Below are 21,501 nucleotides of genomic sequence, written 5' to 3' on the forward strand. Positions count from 1 at the left end.
ACCGCTGCATATTAACCATACCCAAATTAAACAGTTCACAGCAATTAGTGGCAAGATGAGAAAGTAGAATAAAGCTGACAAATGAACCTTGTGAATTCATGGAAACACTCAAAGTAAATTCAAGCATACAAATTGCTAAAATGACTGTGTGAAATTGGTATATTGAGTGAACAAAGGAGTGATTTGGTAAAAACAGTATATTACAAACTCTGTTACATGATCGAATGTTACCTATTTCTGGCACTCATTTTCCCCTTCCTGCCTCCCCAGGGTACGGGATCATGACAGACGGCTACACGACGTTCATCAACGCGTCGACCTGCACCGTCAGCTTCCAGCCCACCAACCCCCCTATCGTGTTCGACCTGCCCAACCCTTCCAGCTCCTGAGATCAGAGGATGGGGGGGCGGGGAGGGTCAAGGGCTGGATAAACAACTTCTTTTCAAAAAATATGTCAAGTTTAAAAAAAAATAAAAAAAATAAAGTTATAAGTGGTTCTTTGGAAACTTTGAATCTTCTCCAACCTGTTGTGAGACAGAGAAGATTTAAAGACGTAGGGTGGGGGTGGGAGCGTGTGTGGTAGTGTTAAAGGAGAATACCATTGTTTTTATTTAGGGTTTTCTTTTCCGTTTTTTTTTTTTTTTTTTTAAGCTTGTGCCAGCAGTCCCGGTCTTTTTTTTTTATTATTGTTGTTGTTCATCTGCACACAGTCAGAACAGTTGCGGATATCAGGGCCCGTTTTCCTCCAGCATGCTTTCCAGCTTTGTTCAATATGAGAAACAGCTTTGACAAAGCAAAGATAATCCCTGAAGAAACTTTTTGTCCTGATTTTGACTGTGTAGGGTCGAGTGTTTATTATGTCGGTGCAGCTTCATTTCACACTCCGCTTCCTGTCAGCCACAGGAAGAATTAATCCCTCAAAAAGATGTTACCTTAGTGCAAAACGGCAGACGAGAACAATGCTTTCAACTTGCACGCTCTTAAACACTACTTGGCCACAGGGAAGAAATCTGTGATCTCAAATTGAATTTTTTCTTTTTTTTAAATACAAAATTAAATGTAAGGAATATTCTCTTTCAAGGCTTCCATACTATCACATTGTTTGTTACAGCAGAAATTTGGAATGTTTGAATTTAAAAAAAATAATTAAAAAGGTTTTAAAGTCTAAATGTGTGCAGATTTGGAGGGACTGCTGAGCTATGAGCCTGGCTGATACTGGTATTCTCCTTTTTAGGGGGATTTTTGTGATTAAACAATCTTGCTCTTGATAAATAATGGTCAGATCTGTAAGATAAATGATGCTATGTGAATTTGTATAATTTTTTTTTTTAATGTTTGGTTTGTGTTAGCCAGACAATGCATACCATGGATGTGTCATCACAATATTTCATATTTGGGTTCTTCTTGTTTGTTTCGAACCTCTCGTCAGTTCCTCTTTTTTCTTATTGGCTGACAGGGACGCTGCCTTAAACTAGCTTTAATGTTCTCAGCTAGAGCCCCCCTTCTCTGCGAGCTCAGAGAAAAAAAGTCCTTATTTATTACCCATCATCCCCGCAAAACAACACCTAACCAACGCAGGGACAGAAGACTATCCAGTTACAGCCGGAAAAATTCCCTTTGTATCGCCCTGTTATGGATTTCTGATCTGATTTGGAAAATGTAATGTATAAAAATATATATATTATATATTCATGTTGTAAAACATCTGTACTAAAAGTTGTGTTTGACAAAAAAAAGTGCATTTTTTCTGTATGCACCAGTATGTTTGCCATGTTTCTTTAATTCTCTCGTTAAAAATCTCTTGAGACGTTTCTTTAATGATTTTTGTATCAATTCTCCCAGTAGGGTAGATGTTTATTTTGGATGAGAGAGGAAAAATTTGTCACAATCCAACAGGTGCTGATTGTTCCCAACAACACACCTGCCTAAACATGGTTAAGTTGTCCTTTAAAGTGTAAATTTGATAGTATTTGTGTTTTATTGCTTTTTTTCTAATTTTGCACTGTGTGTAAATGCAATCTTGCTAGCACAAAAAAAGTTGCCAATAGTTGTCTCAACTTTGCCGCTGTAAATGCTCTTTTCGTGCTCTGTTCCTCTCTCGCTCTTTCTCTGATTGTATCCCTCTTCATGGAAATGTTAGTTCTCTCTTTCAGTTCATTGTGATATATTTAGCTGCCTTTATATGCAAATAAAATTGCAAGATTTTTACTTATGAGACTCCATCTTTGTTTTTAATCCAAAGATATAAGCAGTCCAACGCGTGCACTACAGCTGAGAGATCAGCTTTTTAGTAAAAACAAAAAAGGAGAAGTTCGTGGAAGATGAACTTTCGCCCCAGTCCGAGATCCAGAGCGCTGTGGATCTGGTTATTATCAATGATGTCTCTGTACATTGCTACATTCACTTTTCCCTTGAGCCTGACTAGTCTCCCACTCTACCACACAAGCCAGATTGGTGGAGTGCTGCGGAAATGGTTGTTCTTCTGAAAGTATCTCTCTTCACAGAGCAACACTGGAGCTCTGTCAGAGTGACCACTGGATTCTTGGTCACCTCCCTGACTAAGGCTCTTCTACCCCGACTGCTCAGATTGGCTGGGCTGCCAGCTCTAGGAACAGTCCTGGTGGTTTCAAACCTTCCATTTATGGATAATGGAGGCCACTGTGCTCACTTGGAAATTCCCCCAAGAACCTCAAGACTTGGTTTGTGCTCTGTCTTGCACTGTCAACTATGGTACCTTTATATAGACAGGTTTGTACCTTTCCAAGTCTATGTCCAGTCAACTGAATTCACCACAGCTGGACTCCAGTCTGCTGTGAATACTTCCTGGATGCACTGTAAAGCTACAGGATGAATTGTAAAGTGTACAGGGCTCTACTCTCTGCTCAGATTCAGCAAAATGCTTCAAAAACTGACCACACAGCACTTCACAGTGCAAATGGATAATGACCCAATGCATACTTCAAAAACAACCCAAGAGTTTCTCAAAGCAAAGAAGTGGGATATTCTTCATCTGATCTCAACCTCATTGAACGAGCATTTTAGTTACTGAAGACCAAACTGAATGCAGAGAGACCGACAAACAAACAGAAAATCAAGGTGGCTGCAGTAAAAGATTGGCAGAGCACCTCAAGGAAGGAAACATCTGGTGATGTCCATGGATTCTACACTTCAGACAGCTAATCATTAAAAACAATCCACAGATTTAAAATTAGGTTAGTTTGTCTACTTAAATTTAAGCCTCTGAAAATGTGCGTAAAAATGTCAGTAAGTCCTAAAAAGTGAATATTCTTTAACAGATCTTGAATTAAAGATGAAGGTCTGCAACTTTAGTCACACATTGAGATATTATTTGATTTAAAATCCACTGTGATGGTGTACAGAGCCAAAGCAAAACTTGTATCTTTATCCACCAGGATTTGTCTATCCTTCAAGCTCGGGTCCACTACCAGAGGCCTGGGAGCTTGAGGGTCCTGCGCAGTATCTTAGCTGTTAGGAGGACTGAGATGTCATTGGGAATTGCTACATCTATCACTACAGCCGTCTTCTTCTGTTTGTCTATCACCATAATGTCCAGTTGGTTAACCACCACCAGTTTGTCCGTCTTTATCTGGAAGGCTCGACCATTCTCCACCCCATTGGTGGTGGAGAATGGTCGACCTGGGGACTTCCAGGCCATACTCAGCACAGATGCTTCTGTATATTATGCCACTTGGTTATGGTGTTCCATGTATGCCCTGCCTCCTAGCATCTTGCACCCTGATGTTATGTGCCATATGTATATTCACTTTTACTGTGGCAGCAATCCACTTTATGCAAAACCAACCAAGAGTTTTCCTTTTTTTAAAAAACAAAATGAAGCTGAAGTTGTATGAAAAACAATCCTGGTTTGTATCAGCCAGTCAACACAGCTGCGAGCAGGCTTGGCCTACTTTCTAATACTTATTTGAATACTTATTTACAAAGTAAATGTATGCTTATCTGTACAGCCTATCCTCACAGCAGGTGTTTTGCCTCAACAGGCAGCACACCTGCCAGCCCTCTCTGTGGTGAGGCCAGAACAAAACACTTAAAAGTCTTGACCCCACAGTTGTAAATAAAGTGAAGCGGATTTTTATTCCTGCTGTGACTGTTTAGATTTTTTTTTAAAACTGCTAAAGCTAAAATATCAATCTGTTTGCACCCTGAACTCATCAGCTTGCTATCTGAAAATGACTTCATGACTACGGGTAAAATATTGGATTAGTGTTACGGTTTATTTGTGAAAGGTAACATCTGTTACTGACGGTTATATGCTTTGAATATCCAAAGCACTCAATCAATATGCTTTCAGGTGCCAGAATTTAAAAGAATACCTACATTTAAAAAAAGAAGAAGCCTTTTTTAGTTGTATCACAAACGATGCTTGGTAATAATAGCAATCAACAGTTGACTCAAGATGCCACAGTCAAGTGACAGAGAATTCAAATATGGCTCGCGCTTCTCCCACACTCATCTGAATAGTCACAGTGTTTCAGCTGCAGATCTGCACATTGGTTTCATCAGGTTTCATTCCTTTTTACCACTCGCCAGCACAGATCCCTCATAGGCCAAAAATAAAATGGGCTCGAGTTGTAGAGCCCCTTTGCCAGCCTTTCCCACCAACCCCATTCTCTCATCACCACAACATCAAAGCAGCCCAACCAATTAACTATTCCCCGAAACGAGAGCAGCAAGGCATCGCCCCACACCCACCAGATCCCCCAGCACATTACCATAATCCAGTCTAATCATATTAACATAGGCCACAGATGAGCAGGAGGAGACATGGCTGCTCTGGCTCTGCTGTTCGGTCTCTTAGAGCGGGTGTGAATGCATGTGGGTACTTTTATTCAAATCGTGTGTAGGCACATGTTGTGGATCTGCAGTGTTCAGTCCTTTGATCCAGGCCCTCATATAGTCTCAGTATATATGAAGGCAATATGATTGTTACAGAGCAATTACAATTTGAATTAGCTTTAACATGTTGCCTGTTAACTTCAACTGTGTTAATATGTTGGAACTCCATTGTTATTGTTAAACACCACAATGTTTTCTGACCAGTCAATGCTAATTTGATGAACAACATGCTTAGCTAACAAAGGTAAATGGCTGAACATGGACATTTGCACATTTTTAACATCAGTTTTAAGTCATCCACACATAAACCAATGAGCTTGTCATGCACCACATTTGTAACACAGTCGGTGGTAATGTACAGTGGGGGAAATGTTTTTTTGATCACTTGAAAAGTTAGAAATTGATTTGCATGTCATTGAGTGAAATAAATATTTGATCGCCAAGCAAAGCATAGCTGAGTAGTTACTCAAACTTAGATTTCAGGTCACAACAAAACAGATTTCAGGTCACCTAAATCCTTTAGGTTTACTGACTGCTGCTTGGCAACTTAAAGCTTCAGCTCCTTCAACAGTTTTTCAGTAGGTTTGAGGTCTAAAGAATGGTTAGCCCGACTCATGACCTTAATGTTCTTCTTTTTTAGCCACTCCTTTGTAACCTTGGTGGTATGTTTGTGCTCTAGCTGAGGGAAGAAGATTCTCTTTTTACAGGTTTTTCAGTATATGGCTCCATCCATTGACTCCTCAATGCAGTAAAGTACGGTCATCCTGTACCCTTACCAAAAAAACAGATCCAAACCATAATGTTTTCACCCCTGTGCTTGACTGTGTGTTTGTTGTTCTTTGGTCGATTCAAACTTAAGAAGGGCTTATAAATGTGCCTTCTTAAGCAGGGGGATCTTGCAGGCGCTGCAAAATTCCAATCCGTTACGCCGTTCTGTGGTCGTTCCACCACCTTTGTTATGATCATCCTCACCCCATGAGTCAAGATCTTGTATGAGTGGAGATTTATGATCAGATTTATATTTCTTCAATCGCACCAAGTTTTCACCTTCTCACTAAGTTTCTTGCTGGTGTTTTTGGTGTGTGCAGCTCTACAATCTTGTCCCTGCTGTCCTTTGACATTTTTGGTCTTGCCCATTGTGGTGGAGAGGCTGGAATGAAATGAAATGGTTCTGTGGACGTGTGCTTTATACACAAAATGAGTTGAGATCTATAATTGATTGATTGTAATCTGTGGTAAACACAGGCACACAATATGTGGGAGTCCGAATTCTGGGTGGTTGATACTTTTTCACTCCATGCCGTCAGTCAGCTTATAACTTTAATATAATCTGTGTGTGTTTTTTGTTCTGTTTTTGGCTGATAGTCTTTCTGCATTAAAATGAAACAAACATGAAGATTATTATTTGTTTATTACTTTGTAAATGAGCAAACTTACAAATTCAGCGTGGAATCAAATAATTATTTGAGCCACTATAAACTCCATGTTCTGGCTGGGGAGGTAAGACTTCCCATTCTGGTGATAACTTCAATTGTACACCTCTAAGTTTAGATGAATTCAACCTGTTACCCACCCAGCGTTGGAGCCATATGCCACACAACCACATCTCCGCTACTGGTATTTGCTATAATAGACCGTCTAAATTGCCAACTGTTAGTTTGCCTGGCATTTCTACAAGTCTGTGAATTTCATTTCCATTCCACTTACCTCTGTCTCTTACTGGCAGTCCTACGTAGGCAACACTCATTAGCTCCATTACCATAAAGAAAATGCCAGTCAGGCAGCGTATGTGAAGAGAATCATTGCTAAAATTACATTTAGGAGTCAGTACTTTTGATTTTTTTTTATTAAAACCAAATTGTGCTTCTGAATTTACCTGATTTTATTTATTTTATTTATTTATTTTTTTGAAGTTACTCAGCATGAAGAGTTTACATATATCAGCCTTGGAAGTGCTCCAAACAGCCAGTCAGCTAACATCAACTATGCAGTAAATGAACAAAGGAGTGTCTTTAAAGTGGATTTGTCCTTTGACAGTGATAATTACGTTTGGTTTTCTTAGTGTGTTGCAGACAGATCTGTTCTGTTTCCTGGATTATCGTTGCTTCTCCCTCTTCCTTTCTTTGTTTCCCTCCTGCCCTCTCTGTTAATGATAGTTTCTCTGTCAGTCAGCCCTTGATGTCTCAGCGTCAGGACATTTATAGCTCCGCCAAATTGCTGGCTGTATTAATTATCCTTGCCCAGGCAGCTGCTGGTAATATTGGATGTTTGTCAGGTTAGCCTTCATCTGCTCCTGACGGATTCGAAGGAAGACAGGGTGAAGGCTCTGAGCGCCCACATCAACCTGTGGGAACGTGTGTGGCTTATCCTGGTGCCAGCGCTCTGCATGCCCTGTTTATATGGACTTAACTGCCCGCCGGTGGTATTATTGTAATCTGGAGCTCATTTGGCGTGAGTGGGGTTGCTGTGAAATAATTCTCTAAATCAGAGGCATGCAGGCTCATGCTTTCCATTTGCTCATCTTTCCCATGTGGTCTTACTTAACATCTTTCATACCAAATGTTTTATTATAACAGTTTACATTATTTGGGGTTTATTTGAAGAAGGTAATTGAAAATGGGGATTAAAAACAGAAAAAAAGAGTTTTGTGATGTTTAAAAGAGACCAGAAAAGCCAGAATTTAGCATTTCCTAAGCAAAAAGTGAAAAATGGCATGCATTTAAAATCTCACCCACAGCTTTGTGCAAACCAGACACAGGCACTGCTTCAGTTTTAATTTAGCCAGTTCCAAGTGTAAAACTTGATTGAATTAAATCAAATTGAAAGTTCACTGGGTGATTATTTTCCCAAGTTAATTATTTCCCCCGCAGGACTGGATTTGTGCAGCTATTTCTCTTCGCACTCAGAGTTTCAAAAGAATCTCTGAGAGCTGATTGAACTGGAAGAGAATTGACCCCCCGCGACCCCGATACAATGCGTGATTATCACAAGTGGATCTGCTGACTGACTGGAGATGATTAGCGCCTCCACTGTTTCTTTACATCGCCGCAGAGACAAAGGCTATATTTGTCTAATGGTATATAATTTACCTCCTTCTTGATTTTCGCTGTCTCGCTCGTGTTCTCCTTTCTTGCTGCCGTTTTGTAGGCACCTCATTGAATAATTGTGTGGGGTTTAGTGAATTACCGTAATTACAGTTATTGGCCACCATTGTCCCATTACTCACTAATCAAGAACATTGCAAATGGACAATCAGAATTCGTGACAGTCAAATGCATCATTGTAGCTTTCCCATCTGATGGTAAACGTTTTGATTTTGCCAAACAGGTAATTAGATGTAAACAGACAAATTGTTGCCAGCAGCAATAGTGAAGCTGTTTTCACTTGGTGAGTTTGTGTGTGCATGTGCGTGTCATCATAGGAAAAGGCAGTACTTGTAACACATGCTGTAGGATGAATGACCAGAAATTACTCTGAGAAAAATCTTCAGGTGCTGAGCATGTGTTTTCAGCGGCCACCCCTGTGGGAGGTTGGTGCAAAGCATCACTTGCAGTGATGTAAAGCACGCTACCACTAGTAATGAGTCTGGGTTTGCCGGTTGCCACGAGAATGGTACTTGTCTCGATCGCATTGTGCAAAGTGTAATTTTTGTTGAGGGAGGATTATGGTGTGGAGTCTACCCCCTTAGTCCCCCCCAAAAAAACATTTGCAAGGACTGTATAATGAAGTTCAATACACAAACACTGAAATGCAAGAGTAGAAGCGAAGACAGGAAAAAATACATAAAGACATCCGGTGTGCGCTTCACAATCTGCAGAGGAGATATCAAGAGTTACTGGCCGTCCATGACAAAGTACAACAAACAACAATAACATGCATGAGGAAAAGAAAGTTCAAGAAGAAAAATATAAAGAACTGCAGGAGAAAAACAAAGAACTCCAAGAAAAGCATGAAGAAAAGCAACCAAAATAAGAAGAACTGGAGAAACTTTGGAAGAAACTTGAGCTGCAGCATGAAGAGCTTTTCGGTGACATGACAAACCTCATAGCACAGAACAAAGATCTGCAACAACTGTACCTTAGATTAGATTAGATTAGATTAGATAAAACTTTATTAATAACTCGGGTGGGTTCCTCTGGGAAATTCAGTTTCCAAATAGCACAGCACTGACAGAAGTTACAGAATGTGAGCAGAATACTATATATACACATATATAAATACAGAGACATATATAAATAAAGAGTATACAAAAGGGATAAATAAAATAAATAGGAATAAGAATACAAGGGAATTGCACATTTCAATTATTGAAGTCTATTGCACCGTTGAATATTAGCAAAAAGTATTGCACAGTGAAAAGGCACTGCAGCTTAGTTGTCCCCCCCTCCTTTGTCCTCCTGTTTCCCCTCCCTCTCCCCTCCAGAGAGGAGTTAAACAGTCTGATGGCGTGTGGGACAAAGGAGTTTTTAAGTCTGTTGGTTCTTGTCTTTGGGAGAAGCAACCTGTCACTGAACAGATTCCTCTGGTTGTTTATGGCCGTGTGCAGAGGATGCCCAGCATTGTCCATAATGTCCAGCAATTTCTTTAGTGTCCTTTTCTCTGCCACTGTCACCAGAGTGTCCAGCTTCATGCCGACCACAGAGCCAGCCTTCCTGATCAGTTTTTCCAGCCTGGATGAGTCCTTCTTTGCTGTGCTGCTCACCCAGCACACCACAGCATAGAAAAGTACTCCAGCAACCACCGACTGGTAAAACATCCTCAGGAACTTCCTGCAGATGTTAAAAGACCTCAGCCTCCTGAGGAAATACAGTCAGCTTTGGGCTTTTTTATACAGGTGCTCTGTGTTGCATGACCAGTCCAGTTTGTTGTCCACCCACAGCCCGAGGTACTTGTACTTGTTGACCACTTCCACCTCCTCTCCCTCTATCTGAACCGGCAGTGGACCTGCTCTGGACCTCCCGAAGTCCACAACCAGTTCCTTGGTCTTTGAGGTGTTGAGTTGCAGGTGGTTTGTGTGACTCCATGTGACGAAGTTCCTCACCAGACTTCTGTACTCCTCTTCCTGATTATCCCAGATACACCCCATGATGGCTGTGTCATCTGCAAACTTCTGAATATGGCATAATTCAGAAGTCAGAGGTGTACAGGGTGAAGAGAAGAGGGGACAGCACAGTTCACTGTGGTGTTCCCGTGCTGCTGACCACAGTGTCAGACATGATGTCCTTCAGCCTGACGTACTGTGGTCTGTCAGTGAGGTAGTCGGAGATCCAAGTGACCAGGCAGGGGTCCACCTGCATCCTGTTTAGTTTTTCCTGGAGCAGACAGGGCCGGATGGTATTAAAGGCACTGGAAAAGTCAAGAAACAGGATGCTGACCGTGCCTTTTCCCTTGTCCAGGTGTGAGTGGGCTCTATGTAGGAGGTACAGGATGGCATCCTCTACTCCGACACCCGCCTTGTATGCAGTTCACATACAAGGCGGGTGTCGGAGTAGAGGATGCCATGTTGGGCATGTTGTACCTGTGGTCGGAGGAGGTTGAGGAAGAGCCGCTCTAGAGTCTTCATAAGATGTGACGTCAGTGCCACCGGTCGGAAGTCATTCAGCTCATTGGGCCGGTTCCTTTTGGGGATCGGGACGATGCAGGATGTCTTCCATAGGGCGGGCACTCTCCCCAGTCGCAGACTGAGATTGAAGACTCGTTGTAGCGGCTCCCCAAGTTCAGCAGCACACGCCTTTAGCATCCTAGGACACACCTTGTTTGGGCCTGCTGCCTTCCTCACTTGTCTTCTGACCTAATCCACTGTGACACTGGGAGATGATTGGAAGGGGGGGGGGTCCTGCTGTTGAGAGAGGGGTTGGAGGAGGGGGGTGTCATAGTGTCAGGAAGGGGGGGAAGCGAGGGAGGTAGGAGAGTAGAGAGAGGGCTCTGTAGTAACGGTGGATGTGAGGGTGAGGGTGGGGGGGTTGTGGGCTGGTCAAACCTGTTGAAGAAGTTGTTGAGTTCGTTTGCCTTCTCCACAGTCCCCCCCACTGTGCTGTTCTTGGTGTTGTGGCCCGTGATGGTTTTCACACCATTCCAGACCTCCCTCATATTGTTCCTCTCCAACTTCTGCTCCACCTTCCTCCTGTAGGTGTCCTTTGCTTCCCTCAGGCAGCGTTTCACCTGAAAATGAAGAAAAAGCACTTCAGGTTTTTTGGAAGAAGAACTCTGCTGCTTCTTCAGTTCAGCCTGGATAAGAGTAGCCCCATCTTCCTCCAACAGGGGCAAATTATACAATAAATTTACTGTGCTTTAGGGTCTTATTCAGTGTTAATGTTGTTTAGAAACATTACTGATGGTACTTAAGAAAATCTGAATAACTTAAACAGGGGTGGCCCAGGAGGTAATAACGAAGAGAGTCTACCGCCCACCGGATGGCCAGGCACTCCTTCTCCACCGTACCACCTGGCCTCCCACTCACACAGTTTCCTGCTGATGTACACAATTGGGCGGTCAACCCCCCCCCTTACCTGCTGGGAAAAAACTACCTCCAGCCTTCTGTTCAAGGCGTCAGTCTGCAGAATAAAAGGGAGGGAAAAGTTTAGAGCAAAGGTTCATCACAGAGAGACTTCCTCACCTGCACGAATGCCACCTGGCACTGTTCTGTCCACCGGACCAGATCTGGGGCACCCTTTTTGGTGAAATTAGTCAAAGGGCTGGTCAGCTCTGCAAAGCTAGGTACGGACCGGCGGTAGTAACCCACCAGCCCCAAGAACTGTCTCACCTTTTTTTTGGTCTTGGGACATGGGCAGGATGCAATGGCTGCTCTTTGATCCATCTGGGGGTGCACATGCAACCTCCCAAGTGGTACTGCAAATACTGTACCTCCCTCCATTCAGCCGCACACTTCTTTGGGTTGGCCGTGAAGCCCTGCCTGCCTCAGGGACTCCAGGACCACGGCCATCCACTGCACTTGCTCCTTTCAGGTGGCACTGTGGATGATGACGTCATCCAAATAGGCGACAGCATATGCAGCTTGTGGAACTGGTCCATGAGGCACTGGAAAGTGGCCGGAGCTCCGAAGAAGCAGAGCAGAAGTGTGACAAATTGGTACAACCCGTATGGAGTGGAGAAGAACGTTTTTTCCTTTGACCCTGTAGACAAGGGAATGTCAGTAGCCCTTGAATCCTAACATCCAGTGTGGTAAAAAAAAAAAAAAAGCAAGCAGTGCCTAACCAGTCTAGGAGCTCGTCGACCTCCTCTGCATGGGATAACCATCAAACTGTGACACTTCATTCATTTTACCTTGCGATAGTCGACACAGACCCATATAGACCAATCTTTCTTCGCTACAAGAACTATGGGGCTACACCACATGCTGTGTGACTCTTCTATTACTCCCATTTTCAGCATGTGAGCCAATTCTCTCTGAACAATTTGCCTCTTATGATCAGGTAACCTCTAGGGCCGTGAACACACCATCATGCCAGGCTGCGTTTTGAAATGGTGGTCTATGAAATTGGTACAACCAGGCAAGGAGGAAAACACATCTGCAAACCCCTGTTGCAATGCAGCAACATCTGCTCCCTGGGCCTGTGTGAGATAGAGGCGGGAATGGTGAAATTTGGCACCTCAAGTCATCTATTTCCTTAACCAGGCTTACCAGAGAAGCGGTTTCACCCTCTTTCCATACTTTAAGGAGGTTGAGGTGACATATCTATGTGGCTCCTTCCCTGTCCAACTGTACTACTTCACAGTCAGCGTCACCCCTTGTTACTTCTTTGTATCTGTGACACCAAAACTCAACTGTTTCATTTTTCCAGTGGAAACTTTCCAGCTTTTCAATAAATTTCAAATGCATATCAATTATCAAATGCAATCCTATTAAAAAAAAATATAATATGAGGAAAAATATGAGTTCAGATGACAAAATAATGTTGTTTTTCATACTACTACACCAACGGCCAAGACTAAACCACACCACCGCACCACACCTGCTGCACCACATTTCCATTTCATTAAAAAATGAAAAATGTCTTTTCCATTGTGGATGATGTGAATAATTTATTTCGCCTTATCAAATACGAAACTTAGCCACAGAGTCAGTTTTCATGTCAGCACCCTGAAAAGCAGATCTTCAACTATCAGCCTTCCAAGGAACAGAGCAGCAGGTCGATGTGAGTGGAGATGTAAACAGGCAGGCAGACACCGCGAACAGCAGTGCAGTGCAGAGGTTAATACTTCATTAATGTCTGATTAATGTCTTCAAGCTGATTAATTCAATTGAGCCCTTTATTACAGTGTGTGTATTAATAGAAATCAAGGAGTCCCTCAGCAGGAGATGTTGTCTGCCATATGGAGAGCATTATGGCTGTGCTGGCTGATGAGGGTGCCAACCACAGCACTGGGAGGGTCAAGAGGGCACGCTGGGAGAGGCTGGTGCTTTGGCAAAAACTTGATTTTTTTAAAAAAAAATTGTTTTCAAACCTGCACCACAAACTGGCTGAGGAGCCAAAAAAACACTGGAAGATGCAAGCTCACACTAAATAAAGCATGGAGTCAGACATAATACAAAGAAATGTATTCTTTTCTGTTTTGGATTGAGGCTAATTTCTGGGTAAAACTGCCTCTTAAAGCATTACAATGTCACAAGACAAATGACAAGACTTTGAAATCCTGGAAAGTAATGGGAGAATTTTATTTTACTTGTAACACTTACTTTAATACTTACATGTCTAACTCAAGCATAATGATAAAAATCATTATAAGACTACAACTGTGATTAAAATTAAATAAGCTATGATGTTCATTTATTATTTGACTTGGTTCTGTGTGTTCTAGATTCCATATTAACACTTGGGTGCTAGCTCAGTGCATTGAGCGGGTGACCACATGCCATACGTCTAAGAGAGGCCGGGCCTTTGTCGCATGTCTTCCCCTTTCTCTCTGCCCCCGCTTTCCTGTCCTCTCTTCACTGTGCCTATTGAATAAAGTTGAAAAAGGGCCAAAAAAACCCCCACTTTCTTGCTTAGATGAAGGGCATAAGATTATGCAGCAGTGTGAAACAACATTACACACCAAATTTTGATATCAGTCTTTAGGAATTGAAGATCAGTATTTCTTTCTGACTGTCTCCAGCTGCCACACTGTAAAAAAAAAACTGTCAAATTTACGGTAAAATACCGGCAGCTGTGGTAGCCAGGAATATACCGTGAAAAAAATGTGGAATCTGTAAAAGACAATACGGTATACTGGTTTTGTAACCCTAAATTTTAAGGTAGACAACGTATTATTTTACCAAAATCATGATAGAAAAAAACAAATATATTTGTCAATTATACAGCAATTTAATGTAAAAATGCAACTTTCCATAGCTTTTTACGGATATTTGCAGTAAAAAAAAAAGGTTATGATATAATAATATTTACAGTAATTTGTTGTTAATTTAACAGTAATAGGATAGACCCTATTATTGTAAATAACTGTAAAAATAACAGAAATATGTTAAACCTTATTAAAACCTTTGACAGTAAAAACACAGTGAAATTGTATAACAAATTACAGCATTTTATTTTGACCAGATACATTTTACGGTAAATTCCTGGCTACCACAGCTGCCGGTATTTTACCGCTAAAAATACAGTACAATATGAGGAACATAAATGGTTAACCGTACATTTTACATTTGCAACCGCTAAATATAGAAAAACCTAAAGATGCTCATATATAGCCAAGGTAGTGAATATTACTGATAAACAATGAGAAAATTTGACATACTATTTGAAAACAGACTAAACATATCATTTCTCTATTCCTACAAAACAGCATAGATCTTGAGAATACAGCATGTGTCCATATATATGGCTGGTAATCCATAGAGGAATGAATAAACATGAAACAAAATATTACCTGGCCCTGACCTATCAACAGTAATGAGTCACTGGGTCCTGCCTTGGTGAAGGAAAGGACTCAGTGGAGTTTCTAATGCGCATGGTGTCGAAGATACAAGCTCTGCAGGAGTACTTCAATGTCCATCAGGAGTTCACTTTGGACTGGCAGGATCCCTCTGCAGCAAAAATGGATGGACAAAGTTTGATCAGTGCTTGAGCAAAATGCACAGAAATGAACAAAACGTGCTGCCAAAAACAGATCTAATGATAAATGATTTCTTAAGTGTAAAATATACAGTTCTTAAAGGATAGCTATTGTCAAAATGCAACCTGGGCTGTTTTTTTTTTACTGTAAACGAGACAAACATATATCTAAAAGCATAATTACGACAAACAAGCCGTTTTTGAGATTGACCGTGATTTTGTTTTGTGGTCAATAGCCAGTGAATGGGAATACTAGGGGGCCGGGGCATAAATTTGAGCGCATCAAAATCGATACAGTAAAAAAAAAAAAAAACAGCCCAGGTTGCGTTTTGGCAATAGTTATCCTTTAAATCTACTTATGTAAAAGTGATACATAGACAACGCAGCCCTAATCACAATCATAATTTGTTGGAAAACGTATTTAAGTTTTCTATTGATTTATCATAGAACTTGAAGTTAATGGCTGAATGCATGGTGATGAGACCTATCATTCAATCTACATTTTATAGCATATGAAACTGCTCACCTGGACATGAACCTGAGCTCGGCTGATTAAGATTAGTGTCTCCTGTCCATCTTTCTTTAGCAAAACTTGAATAATACCACTGCTTACCTCTTATTGAATCTTTGGGTGCAGACTTAATTGAAGAGCCTCGTATAAACAGGCAGGGTGTGATGTTTAGGGAAACCAAAGAATACAGGCGCCATCATTTCTGCCAGAAGACTCATGGGGTGCAACGAAGCTTTCATTGTGGACTGGCTAGATACCTTCTGCATTCAGAAAGAAAACAAGAAGGGCATACACCATAAACAATAATAACTGACAAAAATAATGAGACAAGAAATTAAAGTAACAAAATAAGTGCAAATCAAGTTTCCCTGTGTTGCAGTGTAGCTGAATGTTTTTCAACAATTTGATTTACGGTAAAACACATACCAAATATTTCCAGCCAAGGTTTGTTTCAATCTTCAGCATGTTTTTCCTGCCATTGTCTTGAAACTGTTTCATCTGTCCCTCTCATTTGATGCTGTTTACAAAAACAAAACAGCAATATTGTAAAGGGAAAAAGGAAAATGAATTTAATGGAAAAAAAAAGAAAAAAAGATTATGACCTGAAATCTCACCATTTCCTGAGAGTCACAGGTCCTTTGAGTATCCTTATGGTTTCTGCTCAAATTCAGTGTCTGAAAAGGGCAGGAACAAAACAAACCTTTTTAATCATAATAAAGACAAAATAAGATTTAGAGACAGACAACAAAGAAATGTGTAAAATATCTTCTTGAATCTGTTTACTCCCTCAAAGATATCATGACCTAGACATGGTGGCAAGCCTGGCATACAAACGTTGAAGTATTTCAGTGAATTGAACACTGACCTGAACTTCACTCCTTCGACGTCTGGTGTATTGTCAATCTGGAGGCGATCAACAGCAGAGTTGTAGTTCTCTTTGGTACGTTCTGGTCCACACAGATTTGGGTCAGCACCCTGAAATTCAGATTTCGTTATCAGGCAGTACCTGCAGAAGTACTTTGAAGAACTAAAGTTTTCAGTGAAGCCACCAATACAGTGAGAACCCAGATTATCACCAGCAATGCAAAACAAAGTTCCTTTGACTCTAGTTTCATCTGATGCAACAATCCCACTGTCCTCCAATTCTTTCAAGTCTGCCAGTAATTCAGAGAACACATTAGCATGACCAAACTCTTTAAAATCTTTCTCCCTGCACAGTAAGACAAGAGACATGTGATCTGTGTCTGAGCGTACATGAAGTGGCAAGTTTGCCACTGATGCATATACAAATAATACCTTGTGTTTTGTCCTTGCAGAGCCTAAAGGGTTAACGACTTCAAAGGCATCCTGGTAGAGTACTAGCTTGAGACATGATGGGTTTTGACCAAAAAAAAATCACGTAGCCCCTTGATGACTGAACTACCTTACCAAGGAAATTACAGGTTAACATAACTCCATGTACTTTGGTAATTCCTCCCTAGCGAATTAAACACGCCAAACACAGAAACTAATCCAGAGCAATGCTTCCCTCGTGACACTAATGCTAACTCAACTCACAAATGCTAACTAAATTCACAACCTCACTCATAAAAAACGAACTGCTAAAATTATCTATAAACGCTGGGCTGGTGGATTTTTATAACAGAGATAACTTGAAGTTGCATGTACTCACCTCACCTCGAACTAATTGTAAGCTGCCAGGATGTCTACAAATTCGAAGATGCTGTGGTCCAAGCAGCAATAAATGGCGCTAATATACGAGTTCAAAACTGTGTCCGTTAGCGAAGCCAACTTGAGTCTCCTGCATGAAAAAAAAAAGAGCGGTTGGCACACAGCTCAGCAGCGCGCCGCGCTATTGGTCATTTTCAGGTGACGTCATCCCGCAATGTAATGTCGCTCTTTGTTTCTTTAGGAGGAGGTTCGAATTTGATCAGAAGTCACGTCTGCAGACCGCTGCAGCCACGTCTTGCCTTGCTTCCCCTTTTTTGGTGAAATGGTTCGCTCATACTGCACAATGTTGCTACCAGAATTTTTTTTTTTCTCTGCAATTCGAACGTAAAACGTCTGTACACAGTTTACCAGCAGTTTAGCTACCAATCAACAGCGATCACACAAACTCAAAATTTAAGGCGGACCCACTTAAGGTGGTCTGATAATATGGCGTGAAACACAACAACATAAAGTTGTTTTAAAATAATAATTAAAAAGATTATTGAAATCAATTTTATTCACAACCATGAACTTTATTTTTAACATCTTCTTTTGCTGTTGATTTTTTTTTTTATCAGAAGGTTAACAATGATATACTGCAGGCCTAACTTTTAATCTGTATATCAGTATCTGAATTTTAAAATAAAAAAAATACTATCAATTTTATTGTCTTTCACTGCTGATATTTGCTTTTTTTTTTTTTTTAATGGTATTTACTGGTTGTATTATTACGGTGGACCCTATTTTTTAACATCTTGCTTCTGTAAAATGAATGTTTTTGTTTGCTTAAAATCTACAGCTTTATACTGTGAATTCCAATGTGCACAACCCCAAAAGATGTAGTTTTACTCAAATAATACCGTAAAATCTAAGTTTTTCAGACATTTTCAACATTACAATATTTAATTGTAAAATGTATGCATATTTATTTGTTTTCACAGACAATATTTATAATTTCAACATTTTATTACAGTAAAAAACAAAGTTTTATCCAGTCTCACAATTAACGGTTATTCAATCTATTTAATACAGTAAAAGGAAGTTTTTGGTTTTACGCTCCATTACCGTTGGAATTTGACGGTGTTTTGCTGTATATTTTACTGACTTTTGTTACAGTGCAGTTAAAGGTTTGATAGACATGAAGGGAGAAATCTAATCAGTCAAATGTTCACATTCACAGAGGAAGAAAATGCACAACAAATTGCAATATTGGTGGCTTGCTTGAACTTTTTTTTTCCATGTGATACTATTTTGTATTGTTTCCTTTAGTCCATATATTTTCATTTCAAAAGAGCTGTTACTTCAGTTTCAGAGTTTAAATTAAAAAATGACAGTAAACATATAGGGGTCTGCTTGTGCCTCTTACAAAAGAGCAATTTTCAAACCAATCTTCTCAGTTTGTTAAAATTGATAAATCTGAAAATTTGAAATTTTGCAAACGTGATTACACATTTAGCCTCTCAGAACTGTGTGATTAATTGTGTGATTAAAGATGCTCTTCTACATATCTTTGTAGGACCAGGCAGTTATTTGACTTACTGTTGTCTTCCTCTCAGTTTGAAGCAGTCTTCTAGGCCATTCTCCTGTGACATCAAAAAGGCATTTTTGTCCAGAGAACTGCAGCCTATTGGATATGGTCCTTTTGTACCATTCTCTGTAAACCACCAGTGATGGAAAATCTTGCTAGAGCAGCATTTTCTCAAATACTCAGAACAGCCTGTTTGGCACCAGCAACTACGCAACATTCAAAGTCACTTAAATTGTCTTTCTTCCCCATTCACCATGTCTACATTCATAAATGCTTTGAGTATGCTGCCATATGACCAGCTGATTATGTACTAAAGATCTGAGAACTTCTTGTATTACTTTGCATACTGTAAATATAATTAACAGTGATGGTTTCATTTTCATTCATATAGTTCTTTTACAAAACAAGGTGTAGAAAAAAAAGGTCAAATAAGCAAAGTGACCACACCAAAAGAGAAGTAGGCTTCATTTGTGATGACACAAAACATTTGAAGACTTTCCTTGTTGTCTTTTAAAATATAGTGAGTCATTTAATCTTTTTTGAATGTCAGAGCCATGCTGAGAAACAAGAAAGAAACAAAAGAGACAAGCTCCCAAGGACTTCCAAGACATTTAGCATTAATGAAACATTTCCATTTCCGCTGCAGCAGTTCAGTCACATACAAACAGCAAACAGAATTAGAGACTGATGAGACTTAAGACAGTCAGAGAATCTGAAGAGGATTTTTCTTCTGGTAATCCTGAAGAATTCCTCCTTCTGCCCTGTGAAACCCTCCGTTGGCGCCAGCGTTTCTTCTTTTTCCCTGATGACGCAAATCTCTGGCACACTCTCTCTCAGACACACAGACACACACACTGAGACTCACTCAGACGCACTACAGCTGTTATAGTTGGCACACAGTGTCAATTGTGTTTGCCCTGAGAGTTAACAGCAGCCACTCGACATGAGACACCGCCTCGCCCTCGGCCCCTTCTGCCTTCACATGACAAAAGATCTGTTTCTCAGCTATGGCGGCTTAATTGAGTATGATAACCTCCGTGTCACAGTTGTTTATCCAGCAGCTCTCCTTTCTGCACTGCCACGCAGTGAAATTCAAAAGGATTCGGCAGAGAATGTGAAAGCATTTGATGTCTTTTGTTAGATGAATTAAACACTATTTCTTTGGCAAATGCTGCATAAATACAAACAAGGTCTTTAAGGATACATGGCACATAATTAAGGCAACATTTGCACTTCATTAAAACTAAACCCTTAATAGAAAACGTCTCATTTTTGACTGAGAGCAAATTCAATGAATTCTGCAGCAACAAACACCATGAAGTTCTAATTATATATCAAGTATTTCTTTACAATTTCCTCAGACTTTCTTTTCAATGTGAAAGCTAAAATGAATTCAGTTTAATTCAATATATATATTGAATTAAACTGAATTCCTATAGCACTCCATATTGTAAGATGAGCATTTATAAGGTAAGGTATTGTAAGCCTATAGCGTCTTACATATTGATGTATTGTTAAAATGCATAAAACACGTCTCTCTGTCCCAAGTTGTCACTTATAATCACTTCTTGGTGCTGCATTTTTTTTTTCTTACAAATAAAAAACATATAAACTTTTTCTGTAACCTCAGTATTTAGTACAAGCAAACATCTCCCCACTTGGAAATATCTGACTTAAGCACTTTACACACCGGACACATGAAATTCATGCAAATATATTGTGACTGAAAACTCATTTTCAGACTCATCTATTCTTAATAAATCCTTTCACACCAAACATGTAATTCTGCATGTAAATGTAAAAAAACAAATCTGACCAATCACGCCACTGCATTTGGCAACCAGAGCTCTCGTAGCTCAAAATAAACACAAGTACTGAATGTACAATGATGTGGAAACAGTAAAATACTGTTTTACCTCAGACGCACAGTTAGACACTGTGATCTCATGATTTTTCTGCCTCCTCAGATGTGGTCCCAAATCTACCAACCTGACATATGTACAAAAGTGGTTATGATAAAGCTTCAACTCTGGGATCAAACCATTAAATCCTCCCTCCTGCTGCCTTCTCGTTAGAATTGGATGAACCCAGAATCCCAGTTTAGAAACATCAGGACCAGTTCATCATTGCTTATTGCTGATTTCATTTAAATGCTTTTGGTGTGTATATACGTTAGACAACAAGTCTGCATCCTAAAATTTCAGAATTTTGAGCCATTTTTTCAGTGATGAAAATAGCATGGCAACTGCTTTTTAACCAGAAAAAAATCTAGTTGTTCTGTGATTACACTGATGACCATGTCTTTCTGGTCACCCAGAGGTTGACTCTGCAACACCCTCAACCCTGCAGTCACCATGATCAATTGCAAGGTGATTGCCTGCCTGGCTGGAGGCAACCTGTCCCAAACAATTACAAATAATTGCTGTCTAACAATTGAGAGCTAGTTGTATTGTGGTTATATTGCTATATAAAAGCAAGGCTGTTGAGCGTTCATTTCCAGTTAAAATTGCCGTCCTTAAGTAGTCAATATAACTTTCTGTTTAATATTAATTCCTGTGTATGTAGATGGCAACAGATTTGGAATCTTCACTGATTTATCACAGCTTATAATTGTATAATCGCAAACAGATTGCAAGTAACTGCCTTGATCCAATGCAACTGCAAACTGGTAGCAGACTGATTGCAGACTGAGTCTGTCTTTTATTGGTATCTTGAGGAAGTTGCTTTGAAGCTATCAACTGACTGCAAGTGGCCACAGATGTGGTCTTCAAAAAACAAAAAGAAAGTGCGGAACGAAAGATTAC

The 21,501-nt window shown here is 40.2% G+C and overlaps 1 protein-coding gene and 1 long non-coding RNA gene across 5 annotated transcripts in view; one reads left to right on the forward strand and one right to left on the reverse strand.

Moving 5' to 3' along the window:
• mpped2a (metallophosphoesterase domain containing 2a) overlaps window positions 1-2,212 on the forward strand; it is a 76,696-nt gene extending 74,484 nt beyond the window's left edge. For all 3 annotated transcript variants that reach the window (XM_031740971.2, XM_031740970.2, XM_039602881.1), the window contains one exon: window positions 271-2,212. In XM_031740971.2, the coding sequence (XP_031596831.1) occupies window positions 271-389 (119 nt within the window). In that variant the 3' untranslated portion in view covers window positions 390-2,212. The remainder of the gene's footprint in view (window positions 1-270) is intronic.
• A 13,253-nt stretch (window positions 2,213-15,465) lies between these two features.
• LOC120434673 lies at window positions 15,466-17,176 on the reverse strand. Of its 2 annotated transcripts, none has more exons than XR_005609283.1 (5): window positions 17,137-17,176; window positions 16,325-16,434; window positions 16,074-16,133; window positions 15,886-15,976; window positions 15,466-15,719 (listed from the first exon to the last, which is right to left on the reverse strand). It is a non-coding gene; the product is annotated as an uncharacterized LOC120434673 (long non-coding RNA). The 2 variants fall into 2 exon arrangements; XR_005609280.1 differs by having other exon boundaries at window positions 17,132-17,170.
• Window positions 17,177-21,501: the final 4,325 nt, after the last annotated feature.

Source organism: Oreochromis aureus, linkage group 1 (genome assembly GCF_013358895.1).
Source record: "Oreochromis aureus strain Israel breed Guangdong linkage group 1, ZZ_aureus, whole genome shotgun sequence".
Classification (NCBI taxonomy): Eukaryota; Metazoa; Chordata; class Actinopteri; order Cichliformes; family Cichlidae; genus Oreochromis; species Oreochromis aureus.